The 13595-nt window shown below is 43.2% G+C and overlaps 1 protein-coding gene across 8 annotated transcripts in view; it reads left to right on the top strand.

The window, feature by feature from the left end:
• Window positions 1–5285, top strand: part of FKBP5 (FKBP prolyl isomerase 5) — a 95160-nt gene extending 89875 nt beyond the window's left edge. For all 8 annotated transcript variants that reach the window (XM_053913755.2, XM_053913757.1, XM_053913759.2 and 5 more), the window contains 2 exons: window positions 1833–2072; window positions 2662–5285. In XM_053913755.2, coding sequence (XP_053769730.1) covers window positions 1833–2072; window positions 2662–2769 — 348 coding nt within the window. In that variant the 3' untranslated portion in view covers window positions 2770–5285. The remainder of the gene's footprint in view (window positions 1–1832; window positions 2073–2661) is intronic.
• The last annotated feature ends 8310 nt before the right edge of the window (window positions 5286–13595 follow it).

The raw sequence follows: 13595 nt of genomic DNA, 5'->3' as shown, positions 1-13595 counted from the left end.
GTTGTTGCTGCTGCCGCCGGCCTTTTGGGACGTGGCTGTGCTGGGCCGGTGTCCCCCTGCAGTGTGTTCTGATGTCCCTGTGCACCAGCGAAGCCGCCTGGCCCGTCAGGTGTCCGGTCTCAGAGAGAGCCTGTGCGTTGTGCTGTGGGTAAAGCTGGTGATGGAATGTGTCTTTAGGGCAAACAGAAAGGGATCCGAAAGACAAGCACCTATTTCATATATTCTTTGTAAGATTACTTTTGAATTTTAGCATTTTTAATTTTGTGGATCAATATGTTTCCTGTCATGTCTCACTAAGTTTTTGCCTAAGGAAGAAATATTACTGTTAATCACATTATTTAAGCTTTTTGCTACTTTATTTTTATTATAGTAGTATAAAGGTATTCAAAATTCACACATTATAGAAACATACAAGGAAGCGAAGGTCCTTTATGGAATCCCCACTGACCGTCTTTCCAAGGCCAGTCATTTGTCTCACACACGTTCCTTCTGTTTCTTCCACACAGAGTAACAGATATGTGTACTTTTCAAAAATTAGAATATATAGCTTTAAGGACATCTTTCTGTATCTTATCGGTCTGTCATATAACTCTCCTTCATTCTTTTAAATACCCTTTTAGTACCTACTGTAGGCATCTGTGGTCTATCTAACCAATCCCCTTGGCAGATTTCCGGGTGTCTGCTATTACAGATTCTGTAGTGTCTCCCTTTGCTGACTCGTGGGGTTGTTTCTACAGGACAGATTACTAGAAGTGGGAATACTGGGTGAAAAGACACGATTTTAATACAGTAACATTTTAAATTTTAATATGTTATATATTATCATTGAGTATTATCAGTGTTTCTTTTCTAATAGCATTGGCAACGGTAAATTTTATTTTTATTTCTTATTGTACATCTTTTCATTGTCTGCCATTTGCACTTCAGTGAGTTTCCTGTTCACATTCTGAACTGCATTGTCCGTTTCTGATTGACTGAGACAGCCTGTGCGTCCTCACCGTCACCCCGCTGTCTGACAGTAGGGATGCTGGGCCTCTTGTCCTCGTTTGTCTTTTAACATCGTTGATAGCATCTCTTTTGTGAAGAAAGTTTGGCTGTTTACACAGTCAAATCTGTCTTCTCCTTTCTAGTTAGAAGTCTTCTCCACCCTAAGAGTATAAAAATAACCCCATTCGGTACTTGCAAAATGTACTCCAACTAGGTTTATTTTTTTTTAATAATTTTAAAATAAGCCTATTATATTTTTAGGGAAGGTTGCATGTAAACATATTTGCTTTAGAACTTATTTTTGTGTTTATGATGAGGTAAGAATTAACTCTTATTTTCTTCATGGGCAGCTACTGCCTTGGCCCCAATGTGGTACAGCTGATCCTGTCTCTGATGATGTGCCTCTGAGAGCTTGGTTCTGGCCCACTGGCCTGCTTGCCCACGGACTAGTAACCAGACTGTTCTAGTTTCGGTAGTTTAGTGGTGTATCTTTTTCTCACATAAGTCACGTCCCTCTTATGATTTTTGTTTTTCCAAAATTTTCCTAGGCATTCTTGGACGTTTACTCCTTCCATGAAACTTTACAACGTACTTCTCAGGATCCCCCTTCCAAATCCCTTTGTGATCTTTAAAGAAATTATATTAAATACAGAAGTTAATTTCAGTAGTTAGTTGTATTTTGATTGGTAGAGTAGAATCACCTTGAGCCCATTTTTCAGTATGCTTTTTCTACACATTAATGAGTTATTGGCCAGAAAACTTTAGTGAGTTATTTAAATACTAAGTTTCTTTAAAATGCCCACTAGTTACACTCATTCTTTCTAAAACTGAAACGTCTGTTCTAGGCCCTGGGACTGGACAGTGCCAACGAGAAGGGCTTGTACAGGAGGGCCGAAGCCCGTCTGCTCATGAACGAGTTTGAGCTGGCCAAGGGCGACTTTGAGAGGGTGTTGGAAGTCAACCCCCAGAATAAGGCCGCGAGACTGCAGATCTCCGTGTGCCAGAAGAAGGCGAAGGAACACAATGAGCGGGACCGCAAGACCTACGCCAACATGTTCGCGAAGTTTGCAGAGCGGGATGCCAAGGTATGTGCAGAACCCCCTTCCCCGCAGAACCCCAGGAGCACGGAACAGGGAACACAGTACAATCTGACCTGAGGCTGGATCGGGTCCAGGGATAGAACGGGACTGTCCCACCCACCAAAAGCAGGTAGTAGGGGCACTGACATGTCCATGCAGGACATGAGGAAAAATAATTCCCTAGAAGTTAAAAAAATCAAACACATCAGGTTTTTTTCAAATAACAACTCCAGGTTGAGACTTCTGATTTTCCCAGGAGCTGGGCTGTGGTGGGGAGGCCCACTGTCCCACCCTCCCCTTGGAGGTTCCTAGCAAGGGGGCTACAGATCAGCCTGCCCTGCCACAGAGTTGTACCCTGAGCTCATCCTCCACTCCCCACCCTCTTGTCACATGGACTTGATTAGCAAGTGGTGGCAAGCTAGTCATTTAACCAAAGAAAAGTAAACTCCCCCGCTCTAAACCACTGGCAGCACAGCCCTGTCCGACCCAATCAGGAAACCGAAATAAAGTCCTGGCACTGCCCTCTCGTGTCAAACTTGACAGACAGTCTGGGGGGCCAGGAATTACCCGAGAATTTCACTTATCTCTTCCTCAGGAAGAGGCCGGTAAAGCAACGGGCAAGAAGACGTTGGAAGGGGTCACCGATGAAAAAGAAACAGGAAGTCCAGCAACGGAAGGAGGGCGAGCTAAAGACCACGTATGACACCATGCAAAGGAGGGAAGAGTGCTAATGAACTCGGCCTGCTCCCCGGGCTTTCCCCAACTCAGGACTGACAGTGTTCAATGTGCAGTTTGTCAGAGTCTGTGTGATTCTGGAAGCAAGTGGCAAAACCAGTAGTTCCCACAAAACCACATCCTGCTGCTGCCCAGCGCTCTCATTGAGGGGAGGCGTGGGGCCACTCCGGGGACACAAACAGGTTGGTGTGGGGAGGTGGAGCCGGCAGCAGAAGTCCAGCTCATTTCAGTTTAGATCAGCTTCCACTGTGCAGTTCAGGGTCCCCTGAGATGATCCTAACCATCTGGGGCTGTCTGTCAGGTGTCACATGCGATAGAATTTCAGTAGCACTTCAGAAACCTAAACACAAATGCTTACTGAATTTCTCCTTTCCTGTAGACGGATGGGGGAAAGGAGGGTGAAGTTTTGTTTTTTAAATCACTGAAGTGCTATGAATGTGACTGTTGTATTTTTAACCAACAGAAGCCACAGTGGGGTGGCCTGGTGTCCCCTCCGGTCCACAGTAGCGTCACAGACTTGGCAGCCAAGAACCTCACAGGCCACTTGCTTGCAGACTTAGCCCCACCCCCTCCTTAGTGAGCCGGCCTCCCTCTGAGTGTGGGTTTCTGCCACACCCACCTGTCCCTGAGGAGGAATTCTGTCATTCCTAAAACACTCTTCAGCAATGACGGGGAGCAGAGGGAGTGTCTGGATTAGTTTTCTGTGTTTTGGATGAAGTTCTGAGAGGCCGAAGTATGTAAAGAGCAATCAGAATTGTGCTTTTTTCCTTAGTCTGCTCCTTTTAGGACATAATGTTGACCACAGTACCGCCCGTTAGCCCCGCTGCTACAGTACCTGATTTCCATGCCAACCCTTGCTGTTGAGCATGTACGACTTGCTTGTACCGTCTCTGGCCGGGAGTGGCTTCATTTACACATCCACATAGGGTCCATGCAGCTGTTTTTGTTGTCTTTTGAAACTTACTGGCTCATAAACATGTGTATGTACACTGGTTTATGGAACTTATTTACAATCCTCTCATGAAAAAAACCTACCTTGACTTTTTAATATTTAGCAGCTGAATTTTTAAAAACAAACTCTGGGGTTCAAAAAACAAGTAGTCGCTCTCCTGCATTAGGGTATTCCTCGCAGATCTGACACGCCGTGGCTTTCTTTTCCTGGGCTGAGAGCTTCTCTGTGCTGGTGCAAATCATGACAAAGAATTGAAGAAAGCTTCCCACGCAGGTGCATCTGGCTCAAAATCTCCAACACTGGGCACCGAGTTAGGAAGAGTCTCAATATCTGTACACGTCGCTGAATTTTAGTCCTTCCGGGTAAACAAGATTGAGCCTGGCTTTCTAGTCCCACAGCCTAAGGAACGCTCTTGGGAATGCATTTGGCGACCTAAAGCATTCCCTTCCACCTGCAGCATTTAACTTCTTTTAATTTTAAAGAATGCTGGCAATTATATTTTAGATTCATTTTAATTTTGTGGTGGTTTTAACAAAACACTTTCATTATCGGGTTAGGGCTCATTTTAAAACTAAAAATAATGTCATTTCCTTTTATGCCTGGGTTATTAGCCATGGAACAAATGGAATTATATTCTGTTTCACCATTAATGATAACTAAAATTCTTTTAAATTCTCAGTCATGCTTTTTTCTTTTTCCATGAGATATTTCTTTCAAAAGCCTCATATCGTACCTAGGAAAGATGAAAAGCAAGAGTTGATTTTGCTTCTTTGCTTCGCTCTTTAGCATTTGCAGCTCTGTGGATGAGAGCATGACCCCAAGACCGAGACTTGACCCTAAAAAGGCCAGTTAGCTTTCTGCAGGTAACAAACAAAAAGTGTCCAAAATTAGATTAGCCCAGCGACTGTCCCCCAAGTGTGTCTGCGTCACCCGGGGGAGCAGGCAAGAGCATGGAGAAGACAGGAGGAAGAGTGCGCGGGTGGGTCCGAGCAAACGCTCAGAGGGTGACCATCACTGCTTGAGAAAAACAAACTTCACACATTCTTGTAGCAAACCCGGAAATCTTACACAGTTTGTCTAAAAATTGGCAAGTGTCTTTGAACCGTCTTTTAGATGAATATGGAGTGGGGGTGAGTTAAAACCAAAACAAAAACAACATTCAGATGCACTTTTTTGTATTCCTTAACTACAGAAGTGTGGTTTCACGTTGTTCTTGGTTTTGCTTAAATAGTCTTCAGGGAAGGTTGTTTGGGTTGGAAAACCACAGGCAGCCGAGTGAAATGAGACAGGGAGTTGGCGAGGACAGCGTGGCCCTGCTCCGTGCTGTGACGCGCGCCGTGAAGTCCACACGGGGCTGAACGCCGAGAGTGATGCATCTGTGTTCGAATGAACCACACAGTCAGGAAACAAGAGAGTTTGTGTTTTTATTAACCAGTGGGTATCTGACCATTTTATGTGATTGTAATGTAGGGTCACTTTGGGAAACAAAGAGATTTAATTTGCCCTTTAATAAAAATGTGAAATACAAGTAAGCCTATGTCAGCTGATGCCCCGTGTCAGGAATGCATTTCTTCTTAAGCAGCGTATTTCATCAGATACTCACGGTCGTGCACTCTGAAGGCCTAAGGAGGTGCTGTCACACACCGTGAAGGATACTGCACACGCTGCAAAAAGGAGGGGCTGTGGGGCTGTGGCAGGGGCACCTTTCTCCAGAGGTACCACTGAGGTCTACAGATGGCGGATGCAGGCTCCAGGCCTTTTCATTCTCTTTCAATTCCTTGCTTCATCTCTGCATTTGAGTTATACTCCTCCCCTTTGGCTGCTAAGGTATTTGGTAATGAGATAATTCCCTTGTTTGAATATTTTTCCTAAGCAAATAATGATTAAACAGGATACCTTAAGATGAGCCAGAGCAGCTTCCTAGCTGTAAATTTGTGATCTGGGTAATTGGAGGCAGCCTGCACCTGGCTGCAAGGCAAGAGGAGTGTTAGGAAGCACTTTGTCCTTCCTTACTTGGTCTCTGTAGCGACACTGAACTCCCCTCTTAGTGTGGTGCATTAGAACATACTCTCTCAGACTGGCTACATGGGTGTCAAATGCACTGAATGTGAGGCGATTAGTCAAAATCCCAAAACTCAGAATCCTCCAACCTAGCTGTATGTCATTTCCGTCAGTTGGCTGCTTACGTGTTTGTATAGCAATGACTGACAACGCTGTACAGAAAAGGATGTTCTCTAATGGTTTGAAAATGTTTTGGGGGACCTTTGGGTCTCCCTTTGAGATTTTTCTCTCATGCACGTCTGACATTTCTTTGGGAGATAGGGAGAGGATATGGAGAACGCCCAATAATTTTGATGCTGCCATATTTGCATAACTAATCTCTTCTTTTTTTCCTTTCTTAATCCTCACCCGAGGATTTGCTTTCTGGTTTGGAAGAGAGAGAAACATTGATGTGAGAAAGAAATATCGATTGGTTGCCTCCCATGCATGCCCAACCAGGGATCGAACCTGCAACTTTGGCATGTGCCCTGACTGGGAATCAAACCTGCAACCTTGTGCTGTATAGGATGATGCTCACCTAACTGAATCACCTGGCCAGGGCTGTATAATTTATCTCTTGACTTCTAATTGCATGTAATCTATGTGTGACCTTAATAATACATGACAAAAAAGGGACATCACTGAATGTCACCCCAAGAAGCATCCTGTTGGAGCTAACTGCTACCCCTAGATGGGACAGCTGGAGCAGAGCCACAACGCGGGGGTTCTCTGAGGACTTTGGAGATCCAGAAAGGGGAAGACTAGTGGTAAAGTGGCTGTGCCATGGTTATCCAGGCCACCTGATGCCCTTACATGGTTCCAAAATAGGTCCTTTTCTAGTCTGAAGCATGAATCTCTTGGCATATGGAATGAGATGCTGGTACCCCTCAAAATCCCTAAGCATTTGGTGGAACTGAAAAGGCACAGAGCCATAGGCCTCACATTCTACTCTGGAGTGAAAACACTGGGAATTGACCAGTATGTAACGGACAGGCATGTGTTGCTTTTTAAATCATGCTCCAGATTGAGATAAGGAACTTCAGTGTTTGGGTTCTTGTTTTCGGATTCTTTTCTCTAAATACTAGATCCTCGCCTCCCACCACCTTGGAATCTTATTGGAGCAAGAAAAGGCAAAAGGTTTTCCTTTGTTACCTGCTCATTTTTCAGAAATGTAAATATCCATGCTTGGAGGGACCCTACCTTTTTAACATACTTAAGACCAGGTAGTAAAATCTTCAGTGGTCTGCCCGGTGTCAACAAGGCTGGGGTAGTATCTGCTGCTGAGAACAGTGTGTAGGAAAAGCTGCCCTGCAGACAGGGGCAAAAACCGGTCATACTACTGTTCACTGAGTGCCTACCACGTGCCAGACAGACCCTCTACCCACTGACCTTCCACATGTTAGAAGAACGTGGCTGCTGCATTGCCTCCACTTTCCGAATCCCACACGAGGTCATGTGGTTCTCACTCAAAGCCGTGCAAGGGAGGGTTTCCAGGGCATGTATTCCAGTCTTGGCTTAGTTGACATCCTCCAAGAACACCAAGTGTCTAAGCCTTTCTTGTATTAAATATTTCTGATGTGGGGCTGCTTTGGATCAGTGTTTTTATAAAATACCTTCTTGCCATAGGCACCATGATGGCTTTAAAGTGATCTCTTGAAGTTTCTGCCTAAGGAGAGAAGGTGGGAAGAACAAGTAGTTGATGATCAGTATTTGGGGGGGGTGCAGTGACTGGTTCTAGTTGCTCTACCAGTGATTTGATGTCTGCTCACAACCTCGTTCCCACACACAACTGATGTTTTCAGTCAAAAATTTAAACCCATGCGTATCATCCTTCGCACACGCCAACATCTTCATAAAGATGACACCAGCTTGAACAGATAGCACTCAGGTGAACCCCACTGGGGCTCCAGGAACTCATTCTTTTCTCTCAGCACCGAGTACACCGTCCCAATAGGTGCTTAGTGAACTGACTTCCTGCCCTTTCTCATTAAGCAGCCTTGCAGCTCTGTCTCTGTGGACCTATGTTCCTGATACTGTCTTCAGGTGTGGAGGGCAGAATCACATGATTTTCTGGCGATTCCTGCAACCTGACTTCGGCCTTGAATTCCCTGAGGTGGGGAACAAGCAGCAGACTTGAAGGGGGCATGACTGCAAAATGGATCTGGGGTCTTCGGGCCACGCTGATCTTCAGTCTATTTCCAGTCACACTCTCAACTCAGTGCGTCAGCCTAAACAGATCAAATGGGAATGGAGGAGGATTCTGGGAAGGGGGCCGAGTAGGAAGCACCGGGAGTCTCTCTCCCAACCTAGACACCAACTGCACTGGCAGAACCTCAGATGTTCTCTCACCTTGGAACTCTGGAGCCTGCTGGAGCCCTGCCACTCCCAGGGAGGCCGGGATGGTAAACTGGAGACAAGTTCAGCTCTTAGCACAGCAGCAGCCACCCACCCACTGCCTCCAGCCACGGCAGGGGCCTCTGCAATTTTGCTGCAGCCGGTGGTCACAGCCTGCAGGAGCGAAGGTGGGAGAAAAAGACTGCCCCCTGCATACTGGGGGTCAGTTCTCTGCTGCATCTGATCACTGAGGTGCAGAGAGGCAGGCAACCATTGCTTCTCCTTCCCCCACTGTTGCAAGTCCCCACCCCTCTGGCTCAAGTTACTTCCTGAGTGGGTTTAAAGGGCCAGAAACCCTCCTCCCCTATTTTTCACTTTTCCCCTTTCGGGATGCAGACATTAAAGGCTAGGACATTTAAAAAAAAAAAAAAAAACCAACAAGTGCATATTCAGGGAAAATTAATAAGTGACCACACACGCCCAGGAAAAGGCTCTGAAAAGACATTAAGTTTACACCTCAAGCTGATTCTCAGCACATGGTCAGCCCACAAAAATTTTTAAAAACAATAACAACAAAAAAAAAAACCCCACTAAGCCTTGTGAAGGGGGTGAATGTGGTATCTGGAGTTTCTACATTATTCGACTCAAATGGCCAGAAAATCACAAGGCATATGAAGAGACAAGGAAGGATGGCCCATTCAAAGGGAAAAAAATCAACAGACTCTGTCCTGAGAAAGAGTTCATGGCAAATGTACTAAACAAAGACAAGATAACTGTGTGTGAATAAAATGGAAGTATCGATAAAGAGGAAACCTCAAAAGAAAAAATTCTGGGGCTGAAAAGCACAATAATCGAAAAATTCACTAGATGGACTCAAAGGCAGATATGAGCAGGCAGAAGAAAAGAATCTGAACTTTAAGATACAACAATGGAAATTACTGAGGCTGAGGAACAGAGAAAAAAATTGAAGAGCAAACAGAGCCTAGGGAACTGATGGGGCACCAAGTGGACCAGTGTACACAGCATGGGAGTACCAGGAGAAGCAAGACAACAGAAGAAATAATGGCTGAAAACCTCCTAAGTTTGATCAAACACAGAAGCATAAACAAGAAGCTCAATGAATCCCAAGTAAGATGAATCAGAGAGATACCTAGTACAACATAATCATACTTTCAGAAGACAAAGGCAAAAAGTGAATCTTGAGAACAGCAAGAGAGAAGTTAATGACCACATACAAGGGCACCTCAAGATTACCTGCAGAGTTCTCATCAGAAAATGTGGGGGATAGAAGACAGTTGGCAAGTGTATTCAAAGTTCTTAAGAATAAAAGAGTCCTCTATGCAGCAAAACTGACTTTAAAAAAGTGAGGGAGAAGTTCAGATGTTCCCAGGTGAGCAAAAGCTGAGGGAGGTCGTAACCACTAGACCTGCCCTGCCAGAAATGCTCAAGGGCATCCTGCAGGGGGAAGTGAAAGGACTCTAGACAGGACCTCGAAGCCCTACACAGAAATAGAGGTCTCGATAATGATGAATAAATAGGCAAAAATAAAAACTAGTATTGTTATAATCATGGTTTGTAACAACTTTTTTTGTTGTTTTTGTTCAGTTACAGTTATCCCCATTTTCCCCCCGTTGCTCTCCCCTGCCCCATCCAACCCCTGCTCCCAAAGACCATCCCTACCCCATTGTCCTTGTCCATGGGTCCTTTGTACATGGTCCTTGACTTAACCCTTTCCCTTCTTTTCCCCATTACCCTCCTTCCACTTCCCCTCTGGTCACTGTCAGTTTGTTCTTTATTTCCATGTCTCTGGTTCTTTTTCGCTCGTTTGTTTTGTTGATTAGGTTCCACTTTTAAGTGAGATCATGTGGTCTTTGTCTTTCACCGCCTGGCTTATTTCACGTAGTGTAATGCTCTCCAGATCCATCCATGCTGTTGCAAAGGGTAGGAGTTCCTTCTTTGTTTCTGCTGTATAGTTATTCCATTGTGTAAATGTACCAGTTTTTTGATACATTCATTTACTGGTGAATGGCTGTTTCCAGCACTTGGCTATTGTAAATAATGTTATGGACATAGGGGTACATAGGTTCTTTTGAATTGGTGTTTCAGGATTCTTAGGGCATAATCCCAGCAGTGGAATTACTGGGTCAAAAGGCAGTTGCATTTTTAATTTTGTGAAGAACTTCCATACTGTTTTCCACAGTGGCTGCACCAGTCTGCATTCCCACCAACAGTGCACTAGGGTTCCCTTTTATTCCCAACCTCACCAGCACGTATTGTTTGTTGATTTGGTTATGCTGGCCATTCTGATCGGACTGAAGTGGGATCTCATTGTGGTTTTAATTTGCATCTCTCAGGTGGTTAGTGATGCTGAGCATCCTTTCATATGTCTCTGGGCCCTCTCTATGTCCTCCCTGGAGTACTGTCTCTTCAGGTCCTTTGCCCATTTTTTAATTGGATTGTTTGTCTTCTGGGTGTTGAATATGTAAGTTCTTCATATATTTTGGAGATCAAACCCTTGTCTGAGGTATCATTGACAAATATGTTTTCCCATACAGTTGGTACCCTTTTTATTGTGCTGATGTTTTCTTTAGCTGTGCAGAAGTTTTCGACTTGATGTAGTGCCGTTTGTTTATTCTTTCCTTTATGTCCCTTGCTCTAGGGGACATGTGGGTGAAAATATTGCTGTGTGGGATATCTGAAATTTTCCTGCCTATGTTCTCCTCTAGGACTTTTATGGTGTCACAATTTATAGATAACAGTACTTTTTTTCCCCTACATGATTAAGACACAATTATTAATGTAAATATTGATATTACTGTAACTTTGTAACTCCAAATCTTGTTTTCTACATCCTTTAGGAGATTAATACATTTAAAAAGAATGATTACATATTTGGACACATAATATGTAGTTATTTTATGACATCAAAACCCAAAAGCATTGTAGACAGAACTGTAAAGGAGCAGTTTTTGTATGTTACCAAAGTTAATCCTTTATAAAATCAACTTTGAATATTATGACTTTATGTTAAATGTAATGCCCCTGGAAACCAAAAAGAAAGTAGCAATAGAATATGCACAAAAGGAACCAAGAAGTAATTTAGACATTCCGCTACAAAAGAAAATGTTAACAGAAAAGAAGATGGGATTGCAGGAAATGAGGGACAGAAGAGTTATAGGGCACGTAGAAGACAAACCGCACAATGACAGACATAAGTCTCCTATCAGGAATGGATTAAACTTCCCAATCCAAAGACAAAGATCTGCAGAATGAATGAAAACACATCATCCAACTGTATGCTGCCTGCAAGAGACTCAGTTGAGATCCAAAGACGTAAGTTGAACATGATGGAAAGACATCTTTTCCAAAGGATGGAAAATAAATTATGTGCAAATAGTAACTATAAGAGAGGAAGGCTGGCTCTCCTAATATTAGAAAATAGATGTTAAATCAAAAAAAGTTTGCCAGACAAAGGACATTATATATTAATAAAGTTTCAACATGGAACTATAGCATTTATGCACCTAATGTGAAATGGTCAAACCATAGGAAGCAAAAATGGACAGAATTGAAGGGAGAAATAGACAGTTCTTCAACACCAGTTGAGTATTTGATACCCTACTCTCAGGAATGGGTACAATAACCAGACAGAAGAAAAAATAAATAAGGAAATAGAGAACTTAACACAACAAACCCACTTGGAACTAACAGATATATACAGAGAACACTTGACTTAACAACAGTATAAACATTCTTCTCAAGTACACATAGGACATGTTCCCAGATACACCAGATGTTATGCCACCAATTGAGTCTCAACAATTTAGGTACAGAAGGAGTATATCTCAACACAGTAAAAGCCGTATCTCACAAGCCCATGGCTAGCAATGCCATCAATGACGAAAGGTTTACATCTTTTTCTCTAAGATAAGAATAATACAAGGGTGCCGTTCTCACCATTTCTAGTCAACACAGTAGTAGAAGTCCCACCCAGAACAATCAAGCAAGACAAAAAGAAAAAGGGGAAAAAAGCATCAGAATTGGAAAGGAAGACGTAAAACTATGTCTATTTGCTGATGACATGATTGTATATATAGAAAATACCCCCAAAACTGTTAGAGCTAATCAACAAAACAGTAAAGTTGCAAGATATGAGATTAGCATAAAGAATCAGCACCAGCCCGGTGGCATCATCCCACAAGGTGAAAAGTTGCGGGTTCAATTTCCAGTCAGGGCACATGTCTGGGTTGCGGGTTCAGTGCTGGTCAGGGTGTGTATGAGAGGCAACTGATTGACGTTTCCCCCTCACATTGATGTTTCTCTCTCTTTCTCCCTCCTCCTCTCTCTAAAAATAAATAAATAAAATCTTAAAAAAAAAAAAAAGGAAAGAAAGAAAGAAAGAATCAGTCCTGGCCAAGTGGCTCAGTTGCTTGGAGTTCCGTCCTGTACACCAAAAGGTTGTGGGTTCAATTTCCGGTCAGAGCACATACCTAGGTTGCAGGTTCAATCCCCAGATGGGGCCTGTGTGGGAGGCAGCTGATCAATGTTTCTCACATCAATGTTTCTCTTTCTTCCTCTATTTCTAAAATCAATAAACATATTCATGGGTGAGGATTAAACAAAAAATCAGGAGCATATCTATACATTAACTATGAATTATCTGAAAAAGAAATAAAGAAAAAATCCCATTACAATAGCATCCAAAACAATAAATACTTAGGAATAAATTTAACCAAAGAGATGAAAGATCTCTACACTGAAAACTACCAGACATTGATAAAACAAATCAACAAAGACACAAATAAATGGAAAGGTATCCTGTGTTCACAAATGGGAAGAATTAATATTGTTAAAATGTCCATACCACCCATGCCATCTGCAGATTCAATGCAATCCCGGCCAGGATTCCAATGGCATTTTTTACAGAAGTTTAAATAACAATCTTAAAATTAATATGGACTCACAAAAGACCACAAGAGGCCCAAACGATCCTGACAAAGAACAGAGGGGGGGGAGGTGGACGAGGGTATTTGAGGGATGGAAGGAGACTTGACCTGGAGTGGGTTACACACAAGACAACATACAGATGATGTGTTATAGAATTGTACACCTGAAACCTATACAATTTTATTAACCAATATCAGCCAGTAAATTCAGTTTATTAAAAGTGAGTTTTATACATCCTGATTTCAAGCTATATTATAAAGCCCAAGTAATCAAAACAGCATGGGACTGGCAATGGAACAGATTTGAGTGGAACACCATAACGCAGCCTAGCCTACTCTGTGTGCTCAGAACGCTTACATTAGCCTAATGTTTGGCGCAATGACCCCACACAGCACCTATGTTATAAGAACGAGTTGGGCATCCCATGTAACTTCCTGAATACCGCACTGAAAGTGAAGAACAGGATGGGTCCATGGGTATCACTTTGGCACCATTGCAAAGTCAAAAAATCCTAACTCAAA

The sequence above is a fragment of the Desmodus rotundus genome, chromosome 11 (genome assembly GCF_022682495.2).
Source record: "Desmodus rotundus isolate HL8 chromosome 11, HLdesRot8A.1, whole genome shotgun sequence".
NCBI classification, from domain to species: domain Eukaryota; kingdom Metazoa; phylum Chordata; class Mammalia; order Chiroptera; family Phyllostomidae; genus Desmodus; species Desmodus rotundus.
Note: the sequence above shows the minus strand (reverse complement) of the source record. Positions and strands in the feature narration are given on the sequence as shown.